This window comes from Marmota marmota, unplaced genomic scaffold (assembly GCF_001458135.2).
Source record: "Marmota marmota marmota unplaced genomic scaffold, marMar, whole genome shotgun sequence".
Lineage (NCBI taxonomy): Eukaryota > Metazoa > Chordata > Mammalia > Rodentia > Sciuridae > Marmota > Marmota marmota.
In genome coordinates this window covers 20,283,987-20,303,878 of record NW_026000108.1, presented here as the reverse complement: position 1 = coordinate 20,303,878, position 19,892 = coordinate 20,283,987, and the positions used below count along the sequence as shown (strand labels likewise).

General features: G+C 33.7%; 1 protein-coding gene across 8 annotated transcripts in view; it reads right to left on the bottom strand.

Moving 5' to 3' along the window:
* The window catches only part of Stim2 (stromal interaction molecule 2), a 161,857-nt gene that overhangs the window by 12,117 nt on the left and 129,848 nt on the right, over positions 1-19,892 (bottom strand). For 6 of the 8 annotated variants that reach the window (XM_048784300.1, XM_048784307.1, XM_048784302.1 and 3 more), the window contains 8 exons: positions 16,353-16,464; positions 11,869-11,984; positions 8,808-8,985; positions 8,111-8,288; positions 3,322-3,489; positions 3,021-3,044; positions 2,489-2,589; positions 2,040-2,278 (listed from right to left, as the gene is read on the bottom strand). In XM_048784300.1, coding sequence (XP_048640257.1) covers positions 2,040-2,278; positions 2,489-2,589; positions 3,021-3,044; positions 3,322-3,489; positions 8,111-8,288; positions 8,808-8,985; positions 11,869-11,984; positions 16,353-16,464 — 1,116 coding nt within the window. The remainder of the gene's footprint in view (positions 1-2,039; positions 2,279-2,488; positions 2,590-3,020; positions 3,045-3,321; positions 3,490-8,110; positions 8,289-8,807; positions 8,986-11,868; positions 11,985-16,352; positions 16,465-19,892) is intronic. The other 2 variants (XM_048784301.1, XM_048784303.1) reach the window with 1 other exon arrangement.

The following is a 19,892-nucleotide window of genomic DNA, read 5'->3' as shown; positions in this document are numbered from 1 at the left end:
AAAAAAAAGAAAAAAAAAAAAAAAAAAAAAAAAAGAAAGAGAGAGATGAGAGAGAATATCCTTTTTTTTTTTTTTTGGTAGATGGACACAACACAATGCCTTTATTTTTGTGCTAGGCAAGAGCTCTACTGCTGAGCCACGATCTCAGCCCAAGAGTGTTTTTTAGAAAAGGAAAAAAGAAAATAACTCATTAATTTAGGGAATGTACCTCCAAGCACAATTCTGATACTGAGTAATTACATATTTTCAGGAAAATTTGCAACTTTAAACAGTTAACAGTACACAAATAAATGTACTTATGAGTTGTTGCTCTATTTGATAAGCTTAAGGGCATATAATTCAAATAAACAAACATAATTCAAACTGTAGAGCTATCTTGGATCTAGATACATCTTTGTAACCACCACTAACTTGCAGTATGGAGCAAATGAAATGAATGAGCTCACACATTTCTATTGTTCACTGAGCTTACCATCTGCCCACTCCTCCTACTTGCTTTAAGTGTTAACTGCCTCAGTGTTCTAGCTTTATAGGTGAGCCATAAAACCAGAGCAATGACAAAGCACATAGTTATTGAGAATTAATGTGCAAATTTTATAAAATTAGAACCGCTTCTAAATCCCAACTTCAGGAAAGTTATCACAGTCAGAAAAATTCAAACTAAAAAATACTCATATCATAATTTGATTGGTTTCAAAAACTAAAATTTTCCATATAAAAGTCTTCAACCAATCAACAGATTCTGTCCTCTATTCTTCAGAACCTTGCTCTGTCTACACTGTTTCTAAAAAGTCACAAATATTGGAAAAATGAATCAGGCAGGCAAAAAAACAAGAAAATGGGGATTTTGAAGTGAAGACACAACTATACATTCAGAACATAATGTAAAAAAGTCAAAGTGAAATTAAATTTCACCTTTCCTACTGAAATGTATTCTTACAATGAAGCCATTTCAAAGCACAGCCATCTAAGCAATATAATGAAAACTTCACATGCAAAAAAAAAAAAAAAAGCTATCTTTGGAAGGAGCTCTACAGAACTTTGAAAGCAAAATATAATGCTAAAAACCACAAATATTGAAAATGGTAACTCCACTGAAAACAAATCAAAGACTGACTCAAAATCTATAGTTGGTTAGTTACAGAGCCAGGATTGAAGCTCAGGTTTCCAAGATCTTCCCCAAATTTATATTTCTTTCTTTATTTATTTATTTTTAGTTGTAGTTGGACACAATATCTTTATTTTTATTTATTTGTTTTTATGTGGTGCTGAGGATCAAACCCAGTGGCTCATGCATGGGAGGCAAGCACTCTACCACTGAGCTACAACCCCAGCCCCAAAATTTATATTTCTATTTTAGATTAAGATGTCATTTGAAAAAAAAGGTTTCCCCTCAAAATTAAGCACTTCATTCAGACATCGATTTAGCATTTATACTATACTGTCCTTATGTCAATTATGTTTTTAGTATGACCCCCTCATTTCAATTTAATTATAAGCAATATTTTAAAAACAAAGTCCTAGCTGGGAACACTGTTCTACCTGTAATTCCAACATCTCAGGAAGCTGAGGCACGAGGATCGAAAATTCCAGGCCAACCTCAAACACTCAGCAAGACCCTATCTCAAAATAAAAACTAAAAAGAGCTGGGGATGTAGCTCAGTAGTAAAGCACCCCTGGCTTCAAATCCCCAGTACCACAAATAAAAGCAAAGTCCCAGTCAACATTTAATATAATGAGTTATATAAAACTGTTGTTCAAATAAATATGTTGATCCATTATGCAAATCAATCAAGCATCCATATTTTTAATAGTACATGTATATAAAATGTAATATACATACAGAAAGAATATATGTGTACGTCATATAGTATTCTCAAACAGTAAACACTTAAATCAGTAACAACAAAAAAAAAGAAAATGAAGGATGAACTGAATTTTTGTCAGAAGTTTCAAATTATATGATTCCTAAAAGGACACGGTAGACAAAGTTACTTTAAAAAAATGTACCAACTCTTTTTGTTGAACTAATTACTTACCAGGAAATTGCGACACAATTGGAGGTGTATCCTCATCTAAGTCATCAACTCCTCCAGCAATTGGATAGGGTGGAATGGAGACTCTGGGCATTACTACCCAGCTGTGATCAGAATATAGGGAGGATGTCAGACTGGGGAGTCCAGAGTTATGGGCTATCTGAAAGCCACAGATCTTCTCAATCTGTTGCCAGCGAAAGAGTCGTTCTCGTAAACAAGTTGTCAACTCAGAAAGAGCTTTCCTGAAACATCAATATAAGAATTACTTGCTGCAAAGAATTTTTAATAGGACACTGTAAAGGCAGTAACACAAACAGACCATAGCAATTTCAAGAAGAAATTAACTAATCTCAGTGTAAATTTTGTAATTGTGTATGGCTCAATGATAAATTTAAATGTATGCATTTCAAAATAATAGCAAATAAGCAGATAGGTTTAAAAAAAATTCTTACTTTGCTTCCAGAATTTTGTGATCTACCTCATCTAGAGAGGAGCTATGTGCAACATGCAGAGTCCCAAAGACAGTGCTTCTCTTCTTTTTTATTTTTTCTGCCTAGAAATCCAAGAGGAGAAAAATAAGACTATGTTTTGGGGAAAAAAGAATACACATATACTAATAAATTTTATGTTGGTTTAGAATATATTAATAATTATAACACTAGTGGAGAATATTAGCCAAGATACAGTTGTTTTCAAAAAAAAAAAAAAGAAAGAAAGAAAAGAAAACAAGAAAAAGCATGCTTTCCTAAGCCAATCAATATAATTCAAAACTGTGTGTTCTGGAGAATTTTTTTCTTATTTCTATGGCTGAGAAAGACCTGAATTTTTTATTAAAACTAACAGAAAACATTAACTATATCCTATTGCAATGGAGGTGTTAGTAAGTAAACTGAGCATTTTTTTTTTGCTAGAATTCACATTAAGACTGATTCTTATCCACACAATTTATTAAGTGGCAAACATTCATTTCTAGTATCTACTAACCTGAATCAGATATGAAGCAGCAACCTAGAGGAGAAAAGCTCTGTATAAAACATTTATGATTATGATAATAGTGATAATTTTTTAAGGATACTAAGGTCATTGTGAAAGCTACACACTTCTCTAAATACAGCAATCTTACTTTATAGCCTATAACTGGAAGAGTCAATTTACAAAATAAATTCTAATTCAAGAAAAGAATCTCCAACAATAAAACTTTCATTCAGATCTTTATATTCAGTTGACTAAACCTTCTGGAATTCAGCCTAAGAAACATGTTTTGTTAATAATGAAATAAAGGTACCTCATCCTTAGCAATAGCTAACTGCATTTCAGCGTTTTGTCTTTTAATATTGTAGTACTGTACTTCTACTTCATGTGTTAATTGAAGCCATTTTTGAAGTGCATCTGGAACAGACCAGCTGCTTCTCAGTTCAAATTCCTTTTCAGCCTTTTTCAGAGCCATGCGAACCTGGAAGAATGAAGGAGGGAGGCATGGAGAAAGGAGGATTAGAATATTTTTAGTACAAAAACTAAACGAGAAAGCAACTTGGCTCTTTACAAACATCTTTTTAACTCAACAAGTAGAAATACAATATATTTCTCATATTAAAACTAAAGCTGAAGTTTTAAGTGTATCTTACATTCACTAAGCAAATTTGTAAAGCCAGACAGGGCTTAACTTATGCTGCAATATTTAGTTTTTATATTTTATAGTAGTCAGTCAGGATCACTGAAAGAAAAAACCCAGGGCATAAGCAAATTAAAACTGATCACACTTTTCCTATAATACAATTTTTATTTATAAAGTAGGAATATGACAAAATTTCCAAAATCAGAAGGGTACCTATTACTGCTTCTAATTTTTTTTAAAGTTATACTTTTTTCTTTAGTTTTTCACAACATCTTCTTTATGGCCACTTATTTCTTACTGCTACAGGTGTATTTCCTACTACTGTCCATTTTACTACTTCTACTCCACCCACTGCGGCTAATATACTTGAAAGTAGGTATTGATCATGTGTAAATTCTGAGAAAATACAATCTGAGTAAGATTGATTTTCCTTAAGAAACTGTGAGTATCCTTCAGGGAAGTATATTGTGATAGTTCTCCGACTTTCCCTTTAAGGGAGCCAGGCAATAATAAACAGAAGAAAACACAATGCTTAGTGTGCGAGGTAGTAATACTGGTTAAGGGAAAATAGATGAAGGAAAGCTTCGCTGAGAAAATGACATAGAAGAAAGAGATAATCTATTCTTGCAATGATTTATTTTAAAACTAGGGAGAGCGCAAACTAATGATGTGTGAAGACATGATAGCATTTATAGAACTATATACGCAGAACTTAAGACCTTCAGATGAAGCAACAAGTGAACCAGGAAGGCCCTCCTTCTGGTGCCTCACAACTACAGATCATCTACCCCGAAGCTAACCAAGGTAACCGTGATTCCACTCCCAAAGTGCAGAGGAATAAATGTTTGATCTGAACAAACCCAGTTTATTTAAATAAACTTCATTGTGTGCCAGAATAAACTAAGAGGAGGACTATACACAAAGTCCTGATAAAGAAAAAGAACAGCTGTCGGACACTGATGAAAAAAGAATTATGTAAAAAATATTTTTTAAATTTTTTTGAAAACTTCACAGTGACACTAAATAGATTATTTAAAAAAAAGATATTAAAAGTGAGGATAAGACAGACTTATTCACAGAAAGCAAATTCTAGTTAGCATTTGCCTGGCATGATTCACTGTGCAATGTGCCTGAGACAATATGTTTAATAAGATGGTTGGGTAAGCTGTGTGGTTGGTGTCCCTGCTAATCTCTCAGGAAGAGAAAATTTGAGCTCAAGTCCTGTGACATGCTCTGCACTATCACCAAAGAGTACATAAGCAAGCCCTTTTTCTCACAAGATTTTAAAGCTAAAATTTCCATACAATTTTCATTTCTAAGGAAATATATGGAGTATCTTGACACATTCCTCTGAAGTTATTCTTTATACCCGTGTTTTATTTAACGTTATTTCCATAAATTTCCCCTTTAAAAATAAACAAAATAAAAATAAAAAAAGAAACTCATTTAACAGAGAACCTATGTATTTTTAGGATGAACTGAGGATGAAAAATGTTTTACACTGATGATTAAATAATGTCTCAAACTTGTAGAAATTATGAACTGACAATAATTGCAACTATTCAACTGTTTTCTCTGCAATTATTCATAAATTTATCAAATGACCTAAATCCTAACCCTTAGTTTGACTTATTTTGTTAGTTATGGGAATGGACAAAGTGAAACTGAGTGATTAGTAGCTTTTGCACATGAGGAATTACTGTTTAAAAACAGGATAATTATTCACATGATTTTTGTATGTTAGAAATAAAACAGTCACAAGTAACAATATGCCACAAAAAGAAACAGCCTCAATATCTGAGAACCTGGCTTCTTGGCCCAATTTTATTATTTATTACGTCTGAAATCTTGGGCAAATTCCTTCCCTCTTAAGACTGAATGTGAGTGTGATTATTTATCCTGGCTATAAGCTTCTTAAGATTCATATATATATGTATGATTTATATATAAGTGATTTATATGTAACTGAAAAGTGATTTATATATATGATTTATAAATGTATATGATCTATAAATATATATTTATAAGATCACATATATTTAAACAAGATTTATAAATATATGCATAAGATTTATTTATGTATGTATAAAAATATATTTTTATATATATAAAATAAAGGTCCACTGACAACTAATATATATATTTTTTAAGAACAAATTTTTTTTTTAAGAACAAAATAACTAATATGAAAACTGTTTAAATCAAATAAAATAGTGTTGGGGTTGTGGCTCAGCAGTAGAGCGCTTGTCTAGCACATTCGAGACCCTGGGTTCAATCTCAGTATCACATAAAAATAAACAAAATAAAAATATTGTGTACAACTACTTAAAAAAGAATTTTTTAAAAAAATCAAATAAAATATGATACAGTACTGATATGATAAATTATGGTATAATGGTGTATTAAGAATTGTAATGCAAAAATAAATAAATAAATAAATAAATAAATAAATAAATAAATGGTACAGTACTATTAGTCAACCAAAAGTCTTTATTTTAGGGGAAAATAACACTATATAAAATATATACCAGATTTTTCTGCCTTCTACTTTTGAGAAGTCAATTAACCCCCACCCCAAAAAATACAGTAATGCTTCTAATTATATGGAATTGTACATAATGTGACATTATATGTAAATTAATTTCCCAGTTAAAAACTAATTTCTATCAATGAAGCTTTTGAGAGCAGTGTGGGAAAACACAAAGTATAGCTGTGTAACCTAAGCCAAGTTATTTACCTCCCTACATACTTCATCTACACATATTTATGTATTTTAAGGATTAAAACTTATGAGCAAACCATTGGCAATGTGTGTAGCATACACTCTGGCAAACAATAAGCACTCAGAGAATTTGTTTTTTATATGTATAATCATGTTGGACAGAATTTCTCCTAAAATACCCACTTCCCCCTTTAAACTATCACTGATTTTTTTGGACCTAATTAGGATTATTACATTCACAGTTGTAACCATGAGGTCAACTAAGGTCTGATGCCAAAACCTCAGATTAGAATGCTCATAATGTTTGGCCCCCTTTTTTTATATTGTGTCTTCTCTCCCACCATGAAGCAGTCACCTGTGAAATACTACTACAAGTTCTTTCTGATTTGTTCTTTCTTATCTGCAAAGGTCAGAAAAAAGTCAACAAACTTTTTAGTCCTGGGAACAAATCAAGAGCTAGACATCTCAGTGGGAATAGGCAAGGAGTTCTTACAAGAGTATAAAGTCATAATATCTAATTATTGGACACAACATAATTTTGGCTAGGCCTTTTTTTGTTAACTCCCTGATTCTTTACTGAAGTCTATACAAATTAGATTTGCCAGGTAAATCAGGCATGGCTACAAAATATGTCTAAGAGGCAATTGAAAAGAACAAACTCCCTACAGGGAAGAGATACAAAAGAATAGATGTCTGGGATGTGAGGGGAAGTGTAGTTAACAGTAAGAAATGACTGAGCCTGAGACCAGTCAGACAAATTCTCCTGAAACAACAATCTGGAAGGAAATTGTAATGCATAGCACATATTTTCCCATAAACTAAAATTAAAACTCACTTATCACATAATTCTCATTTCTCCTTTAATGATCAAGGGAAGGCTAGAGTGCATATAACCAAGTGGGAGGCAGAAGATTGAGGTTCCTGTACCTGTTTTACAACTGACCCATTTTAAATCTGGAAAAAGTCTCCCAATCCTCATTCTGTTCACGGTTTTTTTCAGTAGAGAAAGGCTCAATGTACAAGGAGATGAGTTAACAGAACCAGAGTGACATGCTTCAAAGATGAAGGGCCACAAGCCTCCTGCTGCAGGCAGGCTCTAGAAATGGAAAACACAGGAAAACAGACCCTTGCTGGTGACATGCAGTAGGATCCCAACACTGTGGACCCATTTTAAACTCTGACCTCCAGAACTAATGAATCTATGTTTGTTTATGCTGGTGAGTTTATAGTAATTTTTTACAGCAGGAACAGGAAACCAACACATACGCACATAATTAAATTCCCCCAGAATCCAACCTTGTCCAAAGGACCCTGTGAAATGCTTGAACGACTGCATTCTAATCTGAGTAACTCAATGGGGAAACTAACATCAGGAAGGATGTCTTACAGGTGACTTTGAAACTTTTAGCAGATATGTTTTAAAACCATTTAACACAACTCAAAGGGATGCCTAATAGAGAAGTTCAAAATTGGATAGATTTTACCAAGTGACAACCCAGACATATTACAGATGTTAACAAACACCTTAAACACACTCAAGACAATTAACACAACATGAAATAAGATTTTATGAAAGAATGAACATGATGGTAACTTTATCTTTCAGCGGCTACTCTGTTACTTTACTATTTGGACATGGATCAATAGTAACAATATGAATAAATGATTCTTTCATTAACTGAGGAACAGTATACAATGGGAGTAAAGGTAGAGGACTATACAAAAAAATATAAGTACCTGTTCCAATTCCTGCTCTGCATATTGGCGTCTGCTCAATTCACATTCAGCTCCCTCCCTTAGCTCTCTCAGTCGACAAGCTTCCTCCTTTGCATAATTGATTTCATCCATCATTTTGCGCTCTAGATTTTGCTTTTCTACAGCAACATTTCTGTTCTCTTCCTGTGCTTTTTCAAGCCTTAGAGAATAATAAAAATAAAAATTCCTCACAAACATTTCAAAAATTTCACTTTTATGAAAGGAAAAAATACTGTGTCATGCAATTTGATACATATTTTAATAAATTCACAGCATTTTCTATTAATCTTTAATTTGGATAAGAAACCTACTGGGCAACCTACTATTCAGCTATTTTAGTTATCTTGAGCTCAAAGGCAGGGACAGCAGGGAAATACTCTTCTGCAAAGAGACTTTTAAAAAATTTGTAATTATATATGTCAAGTTAAAAATAAAATTTAACTATATAGTTCCATTTATCTTTGATTTACTACCACTGATCTTCAACCTATTTATTCCCAAGTATCATTTATAATAAATTTTATAATTATGACAATATTTTCTAATACTAAGAAATAAAATAGGCATATAATCCTGATGCATGTACTAACCTGAACATGTTTACATTCATGCTCATACATTTTTACAAACTGTACTTCTCTGCATAGATAACAAGAGTTGTGACTTTTTTTAAACTCACCTCTCCTGTAAATCCATTAAACTCTGCTCTGCAGTCTGGAGACTCTCTAAGTCTTTCATCATTTTTGCAACATGCTCTTTTGAGGTCTTATTCTGTGTATAAGCAAACCAGCATCCACCAACACCAATCACTATAGAAACTATGAGGATGAAGTCCTTCATCCAGTTATGAGGTGGTCCTATGAAGAGAACCACAGATCATTAAGATTAATCTTTGAGTATAACAGAACCTCAATACACAGAGGTACTTTAAAAAAAAAAAAGTACTATGTAACTAAAACCAAAAAACAAAATTGAAGATCTCCTTCCCATATGCAAATTCTAGCACTTTATAAATTCTTTCTTTGAATAATCTAAGTGCTTATTAACAGTATCTGATATACTAGACCTACAGAAGAGCAGAGACAAATGCACAGGGACACATCATGTCCCTGCTGGTGGTAGAGGAAGCAATCGTCAAAGTTATGGGGACCAACAGTATCTCCAATCATGTGCTGTGAGAATGGGACCCTGTGGGATGAAGGGATTCATAAGAAGTGTCACCATTATCATTCCAACACCTTTTCTTCAGTCAAGTTATGCAGCTGTCACAAACTGGAAACCCAATCATCGATTCACCAAAAAGCATTTTCTACAAGCATATAGCCATGTAACTGTTCATCAATGGCCCCCAATAGTGGGTGATGTTGCTCCCAAGAAGATGTCTGACAATTTCTGGTTGTCAAAACTGGGTTGGGGGATTGTGATTGCCATCTTTGCCATCTAGTGAGTAGGAGACAGGGGTGTTGCTGAACACCCTACAATGCACAAGAGAACTTCCTCCCCATATCCCCTCTGCCAGTAATAAAGAATTATCCAACCCAAAATATGAATAGTACTAAGGCTGAGAAATCCTATGCCAAAGGGTCATGTCAAGTATTGCATTTTAGGTAGTTATTTGTCCAAGATACAGGGTTTACTGGAGAGAAGAATCAGGTTCTCCAACCCTGACCTGCCAGGCATGACATAACCCTAGCACTATGTCTAAAATAAAGAGGAAGTTGCCAGAGCCACTGTCTTCAGTGACACAGAATACAAAAGCCACTAGTCAAGTAATTTTTTAATTAATTCCTGACTGCTTAATACACACTGATTTTCAAGGACCCTCTGCAAGGGAGATACACAATGACAGTTAACACAATATAATGTATTATTTTAATGTTCCAAAGATGTATAGTTTATAGTAGAAACCTGCCTAAATGTCCAGGCCTCCAGCAGGACGACATTTGGCATGTTTGGTTAAATGAAGAGCTCCACAGAAATTCCAAGTCCCTATGTTGATGAGCCCAGGGTTTGATATGTTTGCAACAGTGTGATAATTAGCAAGTTTTAGGCTAGAGATCCTTCATTTCCGTATTTCAAGAGCATACATCCTCATCTATGATGCACTGCAGAGGGCTACATACTCAAAAGGATTTGTTTCTATTTCTGCTTCTACCTCAGAGGTTCAGTTCAGGTTCAATTTCAACTAAGAGTCCTATTCTCTGACTCTGGCCAAAATATAATCACCAGGAATAAAAATAAAAAGGTGGTCAAGTCTTACACTCTATAATAACCACTACAAATCGGAAAGGATTTAAGTGGGAACTCCTTTCAAATGTATTTCTGGTCATCTGACATTGCTAAATTTTTATGAATCTAGCATGAGTGTTCTGACTCTGATACTCACTTACATAATAATTCTAAAACAAACACATTTAAAAGGTAATGCATCATTAACTTCCTAACTGGTTTTCTTATTAAAATATTTGTTTACAACATTCTTTGAGACCAGTTTGATTTCTTTTCAGATAACTGGATAATGCAGTATTCCCTCACTCAGAAAGTGGCTTACTTCCAGATTAAGAAAGGGAATATAAATATTCCTGACCAAATTGCATATAGACACAATTCTACACTTTAATTTCTATTTTCACCATTCATTTGAAAAAAATCAGACTCTCACAGAACACAATCCCCCAAGGGATTCAGTTGAGAACTCAGGACAAGGGAAATATTGGTAAGGGGACTGCATCTGTGGAACACATGGCATTTCAACAGTGTTCTATTTCCTAGTGTTTGTGATTTCTACCAACTCTTGCAAATAGGAGCTCCAGCTGTTTTGCCAGTTGGTCTCTGAGCCTAAGCCAGAAAAGAACCACCAGGAAAGTCAAGAAACCTGTTCAATCACTATAGTAACCCTTCTTAGGAGGGCCATCACCAAGAAACACTCCTAACTCCAAAAATTCAAGTAGGATAAACATTAATTTCCTGACTTATCATTTGTAAAGGCGATTTTTCTTGTGTTAATTTTGTTATTCATTTTTGCCTTCTAAAAATAAAACATAATTCCTCTAAAAGGTGTACTCTTCAAAACACTTTTTTCCAAAGTTCTTTGAAATCTAAAATTTAATGAAATAAATATAGTAAACTTCTCTTCTGGAAAAAAAAAAAGGACCCCTTTCAAAGTGAAAAAACACTAGATTTATTTTCTTTACAAACAGGATTTAAAACCTTCTTAAATGTTTCTCTTCAAAACAAGCAAATAACATTACCACCTTATGCTTCAGCCAGGATAGTCTTCTTGTTTTATAAAGTTGAAGTGGCACTTTGTTTTCAATCTATATCTTAAAATATCTTTTTTTATATAATTAATGAAATCATTAGAATCTATTACTTCATGCCATAAGTTATGAAGCCAAATTAAAGTATTTTAAAAGGTTCTTCAGTGAATATGCAACTATAATAACATCAATATTAAAACCCATACAATGATCAAAAACTTCAAATCTAGAAATTCCAAATTAACACCCAATCATATTTTTTACATTAGTAGCCACCTTTGAAAACTGACATTCTATGTTTCGATGGCAGGAAATCTCCTCCTCTAAGACTATAGTATTTTTTAAGATAACATTATATTTGTTTCCCAGTTAATAGATGATTCTTAGTGGTCTACTACTTTACTTATTTTCTCCTTCCTTAAATAACAGTGATGATGAGACTATGCTGTTATATCATCCTGAGTGAGAAAGAATACCCACGTGTCAGAGGTCCAAACAGAACCACATCCAGGGCCTTGAGCTGAAGTTTTTGTCTATGACTTCGGTCGCTGATTTTCAATTGGGAAATCATAAATGAAGGTTCATGAACTGCTATCCTGTTCATTTAAAAAATACATATATATAAAATGAAACTTTTCTAGTACATGAATTTAAATATTTGAGCAGCATATTTAATACTTTACTCATTAGTGATGACTACCATTAAAAGCTTATCCATGCACCTTAATACTTCATCACATTTCAAAACCATTTCATTACAAACTCAGCTACTCAAAGACTCCTGTATATTAATAATTCAGTTGCTATATTGACAAATTGTTGTTTCCTACAGTTACTTTCTACCGTAACTATGATTTAGAAATCTGTAAAGTTGATAGTATTTTACTTATTAATTCTGGCTTTTTACTAATCATTCCACAAAGAACAATAACATTGAAAGTAACTTTCTTAACATCACTAGTAGACTTTAAAACAGTCCTCAATTTAGGTCAGGTTTCTTTGTTTAAAATTATCTAAAATAAAATCTATACAGTCTAATGTTTAACCTGTTTAAAAATTGAACCAAGTTCACCAAAGTCATAACCGGAAAGTAAAAGTTCTTTTTGATTGGGATAGATGGGTAGAGGGATTTATGTAAAAAAAAAAAAAAAAAGCAGTTCTGAACCATATTATTAGCAATGAAGAAAGCATGTAGGTAGGAGCCTAAAGGCATGGCTGAAGTAAGGAAGTAAAATCACTTTGGGAATGAAAATTCAAGCAGCCCAATACTCAACTAAGATTTCTTAACAACCAAATATGATGCCAATAAAGAGCTTATAACACTATGTCCAATAATAATATTAATGTAATTAACAGTAATGATAAAAATAAGCCAATACTTAATATGGCTTAATACTCAAGAAAACTCTATAATGTATATAATATCTCCATTTTATGGATGAAGATATTTTTAGGAGGTTATGTAACTTGCCCAAGGTTACATAATTAGTAGGTAAGGCAGAGACTCAAACCCAAATATGTATGAGCCCAAAGATGTCTCTGAACTGCTACATTTTATTTAGGAAGAATCAGAACCTCTGAGTGTAGAAAATTACAGGAACTCCTTCCTATGATGCTTGTATAAAATGTTACAGTGTAAAGTATTCTTACTTTCCCTTTTCAAAATGCCTTCCTTCATCTTTTCCACAGATACCTTTCCTGTATGCTTCCCCTATACTTTTACTACCACATCAACTGAACTCCTTGAGACAAAAACTATGTCTCACCTCTTTGTCCCCAAAGCCTGAATGGCATATGTCAAAATCAGAAGTTTGATAAATGTTTGTATAACAGCTGAATGAATAATGAATTAACAAACTAAATTTAAGAAAGCTAATGAGACAGAGTAGAAAGTAACTATATCACAGAATTTATGAAACATTCGATATGAGCTCACAGGTGGAAGTGATTCAACCTAAGTGGGGGAAGAAGTCAGAGAAAACCACAGATGTTGAAAAGGAATGAGGAGGCTGTGCCAGGTGAAGAAAGCCCTGCTATAAACTCTAGCAATATGAAGCCAAGCCCTTGTCCTGGAGCAGCAGCCTGGTGGGCTAGAACATAGGTGGTAAGCACAACCTTGGTTGCACAGAGGCCAACATGCTAGCCCTGGTGCCAGATTTGCCCACCTGCCACTACACTGGGGCCACCTGGCCGCCTGCTACACACAGCACCAAGGCCCCAACAGCAGAGCATCCGCCAACATCCCAACCTCCCGCTTTCCAATAAGTGGCGGGAAAGAGAAGTGGGGCAGAAACAAATGGGGATTGCACAAGAGAGTTGGTACTTTTCCAAACCCTGATTAGCATAAATTCAGATAAACAGCTCTGACCCAAGTGCTACATTAACCCTTGCCCTAGCACACTCAAGTGGCAACCCCTGAAGGGCCCCCATAGCACTGTAAGACCTATGTTTCTTTTCTTCCCATGTGAATAAATCCTAACAATCACTCTTTCCCAGATGATGAATTTCATTGTTTGAATTCACCAAATAAGAAACCCAAAGTAAACTGGCTGTGAGTGGCTGGGGGCTGCCACAACACTGGAAGGCATAACCCACCATTAAGAGCTGCAACACAACACTCTCCAATTATGCCCCTTATGACCCTTGGGGCTAAGGAGGGCAGACATCCTCTCCCTTGGTTATTTGCTAACACTACAACAGTGTTTCTCCACTGCAGAGGCCCTCAGGCTTATGCAGACCCCACCCTTCAGCAGAAGTAGAGAAACTCCGGTTTCAATAAGAATTTCACTACAGAAAAAAACAGTGAAAGGCCTAAGATAACCATTATGGCTAACATAAAACTACTTATGAAATTTGAACTACCTATAGCAGATTTTAATGTCCAGAAAGAATCTAAAATGCTTAAGACCTAAAGTGTTTTGAATTTTGGATTTTCCCAGATTCTAGTATGTTTGCATACACATAATGAAGTATCTTTGGGAAAAGACCCAAATCTAAACACAAAATCCATTTGTTTCAAACATACCCAATACACAAAAACCAAAGGTAATTTGTGTGTGTGTGTGTGTGTGTGTGTGTGTGTGTGTATTAGTGCACCTTTATTTTAACTGTAACCTGTCACATGAGGTCAGAAGTGGTACTGCCCATTTCTGTTCCCATGGCAGTGCTCAAAAGATTACAGAGCATTTTAGATTTCAGTTTTTGGATTAGTCAGGCTCAACCTGTAATGCATTATTGCAGGACAACTATCTGGAATGTGTAAAACATTTTCTTACACATTCTTATTACTAGCTCTTATGTCTACAGATGCCCTACACAAAGTTCTAGAACTTAGGTAGTAATTGAGATGAGTTCGTATTGCACCTTTAAGTTCATGCAGATGTTACTACCATATAAAAGAGGCTTGAGCAGGAATATCACTGCTTTCCCTTTTCTTTCCCACAAAAATGTTTCAAAGGGCTGACTTGAAATCTAAACTTCTATATTTATTCTTTTCAAAGTAACATGATTACTATTTTAAAACATTGATCTTGACACACTTGTGATATTGTCTCCACAAATTCACCAGAATTTGACTCACCTCTGATAAACTTTACTTAGCCAAATAATAAAGTAGTTATTATATTAATAAACTCTGCATCAGCCTATTTTATTTCATGTTACTGTTAAATAAATAAATTTCCAAAAGACAACATAAGAAAAATACTATGAATTCCTCATAACCAGGGTAAAAATATGTAAGTGAAAACACCCTAATGTTATTTTAATGTTTCAGCTGCTTTTCACTTAGAAACTTGATTCAAGCAAAAATTACATTTTATGTACTTTTTGTCTTCTTTCTATCATCTAGTTGCACCATGAACATCAAAGATACTCAATATTTGTTGAATTGACTTTTATCCCCACAATTTCACCATCATTCTAGTCATATGTATAATAAAGTCAGAAACATTGATGTTTATGTTTAGAATATATTTAAGAAAATCTGACACCTTTCAACTTGATCCAAAATACTAATCTCAAAGAATCAAAGCTGCTGATTTAAATTGGGCATGTAGGCCTTGGTATATTTCACTACATATAATAATTATATTATGATAATTGATTAGAATCTTTTTTAATAAAGAAAACAATTCAGAAAGAAATAAAACATAAAAAGAAACTTCTAAGAGTAATATTCTGATAAACTCACTGCAAATTTTAACATTTATACCTTAAAAGATTATTAGTTAGCTAATGGAGATTGAGAATATACAATTGAGAAAACTAACAACGGGTTCCAGATATCTAAGAGATAAATAGATATCCTGGACTTTAGTATCAGAGCTATCTGGATTTAAATATTACTTTAGGTAAAATATTTAACTTGTTTCTCACTTGTTGGGGTTTTTTTGGTCTCTAAAATGGGGATGATAATACCTTATTTTAATCATGAGGCTTAAATGAGATAACATAAAGTACTTCTACATAACATACATTAAAAATGGTTGTTACTATTTCTTGTTTCCTAAAATCATTTTTAAATTAAGATATGACTATGACCACCATGATTAACTGGTTATTGTCATTAAAAGAATACCAATTAAGAAAAATCTGTACATTAATCCATTCAAATAGGTATCTTCATGAAAATGAGTTGTTATCTAATGACTAAATTTTTTCTTGCTTTACCAAGTAGCTGCTCAAAGGTTGACCCTTTGGTGCTATCTAAAATGATATAGTTGATCCATTTTCTCTTAAAATTACTTTCCTTAGGAATAAACTTTTTAAGAGCTTCATTATCTAGATAAGAAAAATTAAATATAATTTGTAAATGCATATCTTAGAAAAGATTAAAGAATGGATACATTATAATATTTCCTCTGTGCCCTCAGCCACAAATGCAATTTGTAGATTCAGTAATGCAAAATGACATCTAGTATATAATTCTCCATGAAAAACACAATTAGATAATTAAGACTCACCTGGGAAGTGTAGTTCCTTTGACATTATTGTCTCTAAAATTCTTCTCATATTGAGGGAGTTCAACAAATTCTATCAACCACTGAAGAGTGTCCTCAAGGGTCCAATTATGAACTGCAAGTGACAAACAAGGAAGATGTTTCAAACAAACCGCCATCAGAATTAAAATATATACAAATGATATAATTTTAGAGGAAATAAAGATGTTAGATTAAATTTTCAATTTAAATTAATCAATAGTAAACATTAAAATGATATCTAGCACTTTATGAGGAGAAGCTAAAAACAATGAGATGCAAACCTCTTATCTTTAAAGGCTTCGAATCTAAAACAGAAAAAAGACACAAAAGAAATCAGGACAAATATTAGCTTAACCAACTGTAAGCACCTATCCAAATTTTTACAGGATGAAATAATCTGTCATTTTCCTAGTTGTTGAAAACATACCAGATATATGCTTGTTCATTCTTCACCTAGTCATTCATTTACACAATAGGGTGATAACCTTCTGAGTACTGGGTTTCCATCTAAGCTGTGGGCATATGGCAGTGAATAAGACAACTTAAGTTTCTCTGGGGTTTAGATGGAGCAACTTTTCAAGAAGGAAGAAGATAGAAGAAAATTTCGGATAGTGATGAGTTACTAAGAAGGAAAGGAAGTATGTTGGAGTAAGCCTCTCCAGGGAGTTGACATCTGAACTGGGACCTAAAAGTTACAGGAAGACACATTCTGAAGATCTGAGAGAAAAATATCCCAATCAGTGGGGAAAGCCAGTGTGAAAGCCTTTGGATATGAGTAAACCAGCTGTGTTTGAGAGACAGAAGTCAAAGAGAGACCAGGTTGTGAAAGACTATCAAGAACTCTGGATATATTTCTAACTTCAGTAAGAAAAAGGGGATTAAAATAATCTGGTTTTTAAATAGCACTGTTCGATACAAAGAATGGACTGTATGGGAAACAGGGTGAACTAAGGAGACCATTTCTTACACATTGTCCAGGCAAAAGAGGTCAATGCCTTAAATCATGATGGCAAAAGAGAAGTTGGTGACAAGTGGTCAGATTCATGATATCTTATGGGTATAATGCAAATATGATGTTTGATCCAATGGACAGAGATTGGTGGCTAGAGGAAAGCCAAAAGTGCAGCAGGTATGCTATAGTTTAGATCTAAAATGTTCCACAAAGGTCTATGTATTAAAATCTTGGTCCCCCTACCCCATGGTGCTATTACGAGGTGGTGGAGTTGTCAGAGGAGATGGGAATGAATGGAAATATTTAAGTCACTGTGGAATCGTGGTCTCTTCCTCTTTTTCACCTTATGGTCATGAGGTGAATGCTTTTGCTCCACCATGAACTCCTACCATAAGTGTTGCCCCATCAGAGACCTAAAAGCAATGTGTCCACTTGATCATGAACTAAACCCCCATTATCTATGAGACATACTTTTTGTCTTACATGCTGATTTATCTTCAGGTATTTGTTAAAGTAATAGAAAGATGACTAACACAGAGGGTCCCATTAACTGAGGTGGGAAAAACCCATGAGATACCAATTGGAAAACTGAGTAGAAACAGGTGATGGCTATCAAAAGGTCTGGTTTTAGCCATGTTATGCTTTAAGTATATATTAGATATTTAAATGTAGATAATATAATAGTGAACATATTACAAGTGCAGAGCTTAGAGGAAAAGTGAGTTTGGGGAAAGAGATATAAATGGGAAATCAGCAGAAACCAGATGATCTTAGAATGAGCTCACTCAAAAGGGTAAAAATACCTATTAGTAGATTCTAGAAGACTAGACAAAAACCAAGATTAAAAAGAAACCTATCACATCTTCTTTGGACATTTATTTTGCATTAAGTCCATCTTATACACACTCTTTCCTTTAAACCTTTTTTTTTAAACAGGTGCTAACATGATTATCTTCATTTTAGAGAAGAGAAACTGAGGAGACCAAGACATTAAACAGCAGGATTCGATTTGAACTCAGGCAAAATGACCATGGAACCTAACTCTACACCACTCTGAAAGCAATACCATTAAATGTCAGTGAAGATGTAAACAAGCAGTTAACTACTGGTCCGAGATTTCTGCTTGCTTGTAGAGTATAAAGCTTATCCAGAATAAAGAATGCAAATATACTTGATAAAAGCAGAGTTCCACAGTGTCTGAGTTTGAGGATTTGGGAAAGCAAATTGCTTATAGACCACACAAGAGGATGAAGAAGAGTGAAGAAAACAAGTGAGCAATAAAAGTCGATCTGGAAATCCATCCGTGTATAAATAGAACTGAGAAAAGAGCTTTCTGAAAAAACTGCTGAAAATTTAAATTTGCATTTGCACGCAAAGCTAGGTTTTTGCAATCTGCCTTTTTCTTTAAGTGTTCTTTTGAGAAAAAATTTTAGTAAATCAAAATTAGCTAACAAAATCTCATTTAAAAACTGTGTGGTAAGTGATAATTTTATTATGAGATAAAGCTTTGACTGTTTTTTAATGTTCTCTTCTTCATGTATTCCTGCCATAATGTCTGGCTATGGGTCTAAGGCTGCTATATTCATTTAGCCAAATAAATGAAGACATCAGCCAAAGGTCCAAGCCTTAGTGATTTCCACTGAATTTAAAACATTCAAAGTAGCCTTTTCACTCTGAAGGTTTTTGCCTATTCAAGATTAACTGCATTGAGATCTGCCCTGTTGACTGCCAAGAAAACCACAGCACAGCTGCACCTCACACACCCACACAAAATCCTCAACCACAAAGCTAAGGAAAAGAGTCTCTTTCATTTCTGAGATTATTCCATAGTAAAAGTTCCTAATATAAACATTTAGCACATCAAAACATTTCCTCAATTCCCAATGAGTCAGTATAGAAAGGAAGAAAAGTGATAAAACAAATTTAAACAAATACCTAAATCCTAGTATTTCTCTATCTAATAAGCAGAAAATTATAGTGGTTGCATTTTCATTTTTTTTTTTAATTTTAGATAAGTATTTTATTTATTCCACTATAAACAAGAGAAAGTTTTGCTGTGTTCCAGGTCTCATTTCTACAACACTTGTATATTTAAAAAAAATGGCATAATTTTCTAGAAAAAATTATCTATACGAGCAAAAATAAATTTCCTATGGTAATTTATTCCTAGAAACTTCATATTAAGAAAAAATATATTTTATAGGAAATAGTGGTCATCCTAGCAATATTTAATTTGAACATATATAAATATTTCATTCCATAGATTAATTTCTAAGTCTAAAAATGACATTTATAAAATGAAGACAATAACATAAAAATGAGATAATTTTAGTGCCCTTACCATTGAGAAAACAATACTTGCAAGGTTTCAATAAAAAGTTAAAATCTAAAGACTTTAATTTGGCAAAGGACGGGAAGATGGCGGCGAGGGGAGTGCATTACCCCCGTGTGCTGCTTCACTGTGTGGGAGTATGACAAGTCAGGACGGCTAAAGGATATCTTGTTAGGAATTTCCAGCAATAGTGGGGTGCTCCGGAACCTGGAGGAAGGATTTCCATCGCACGAGGATC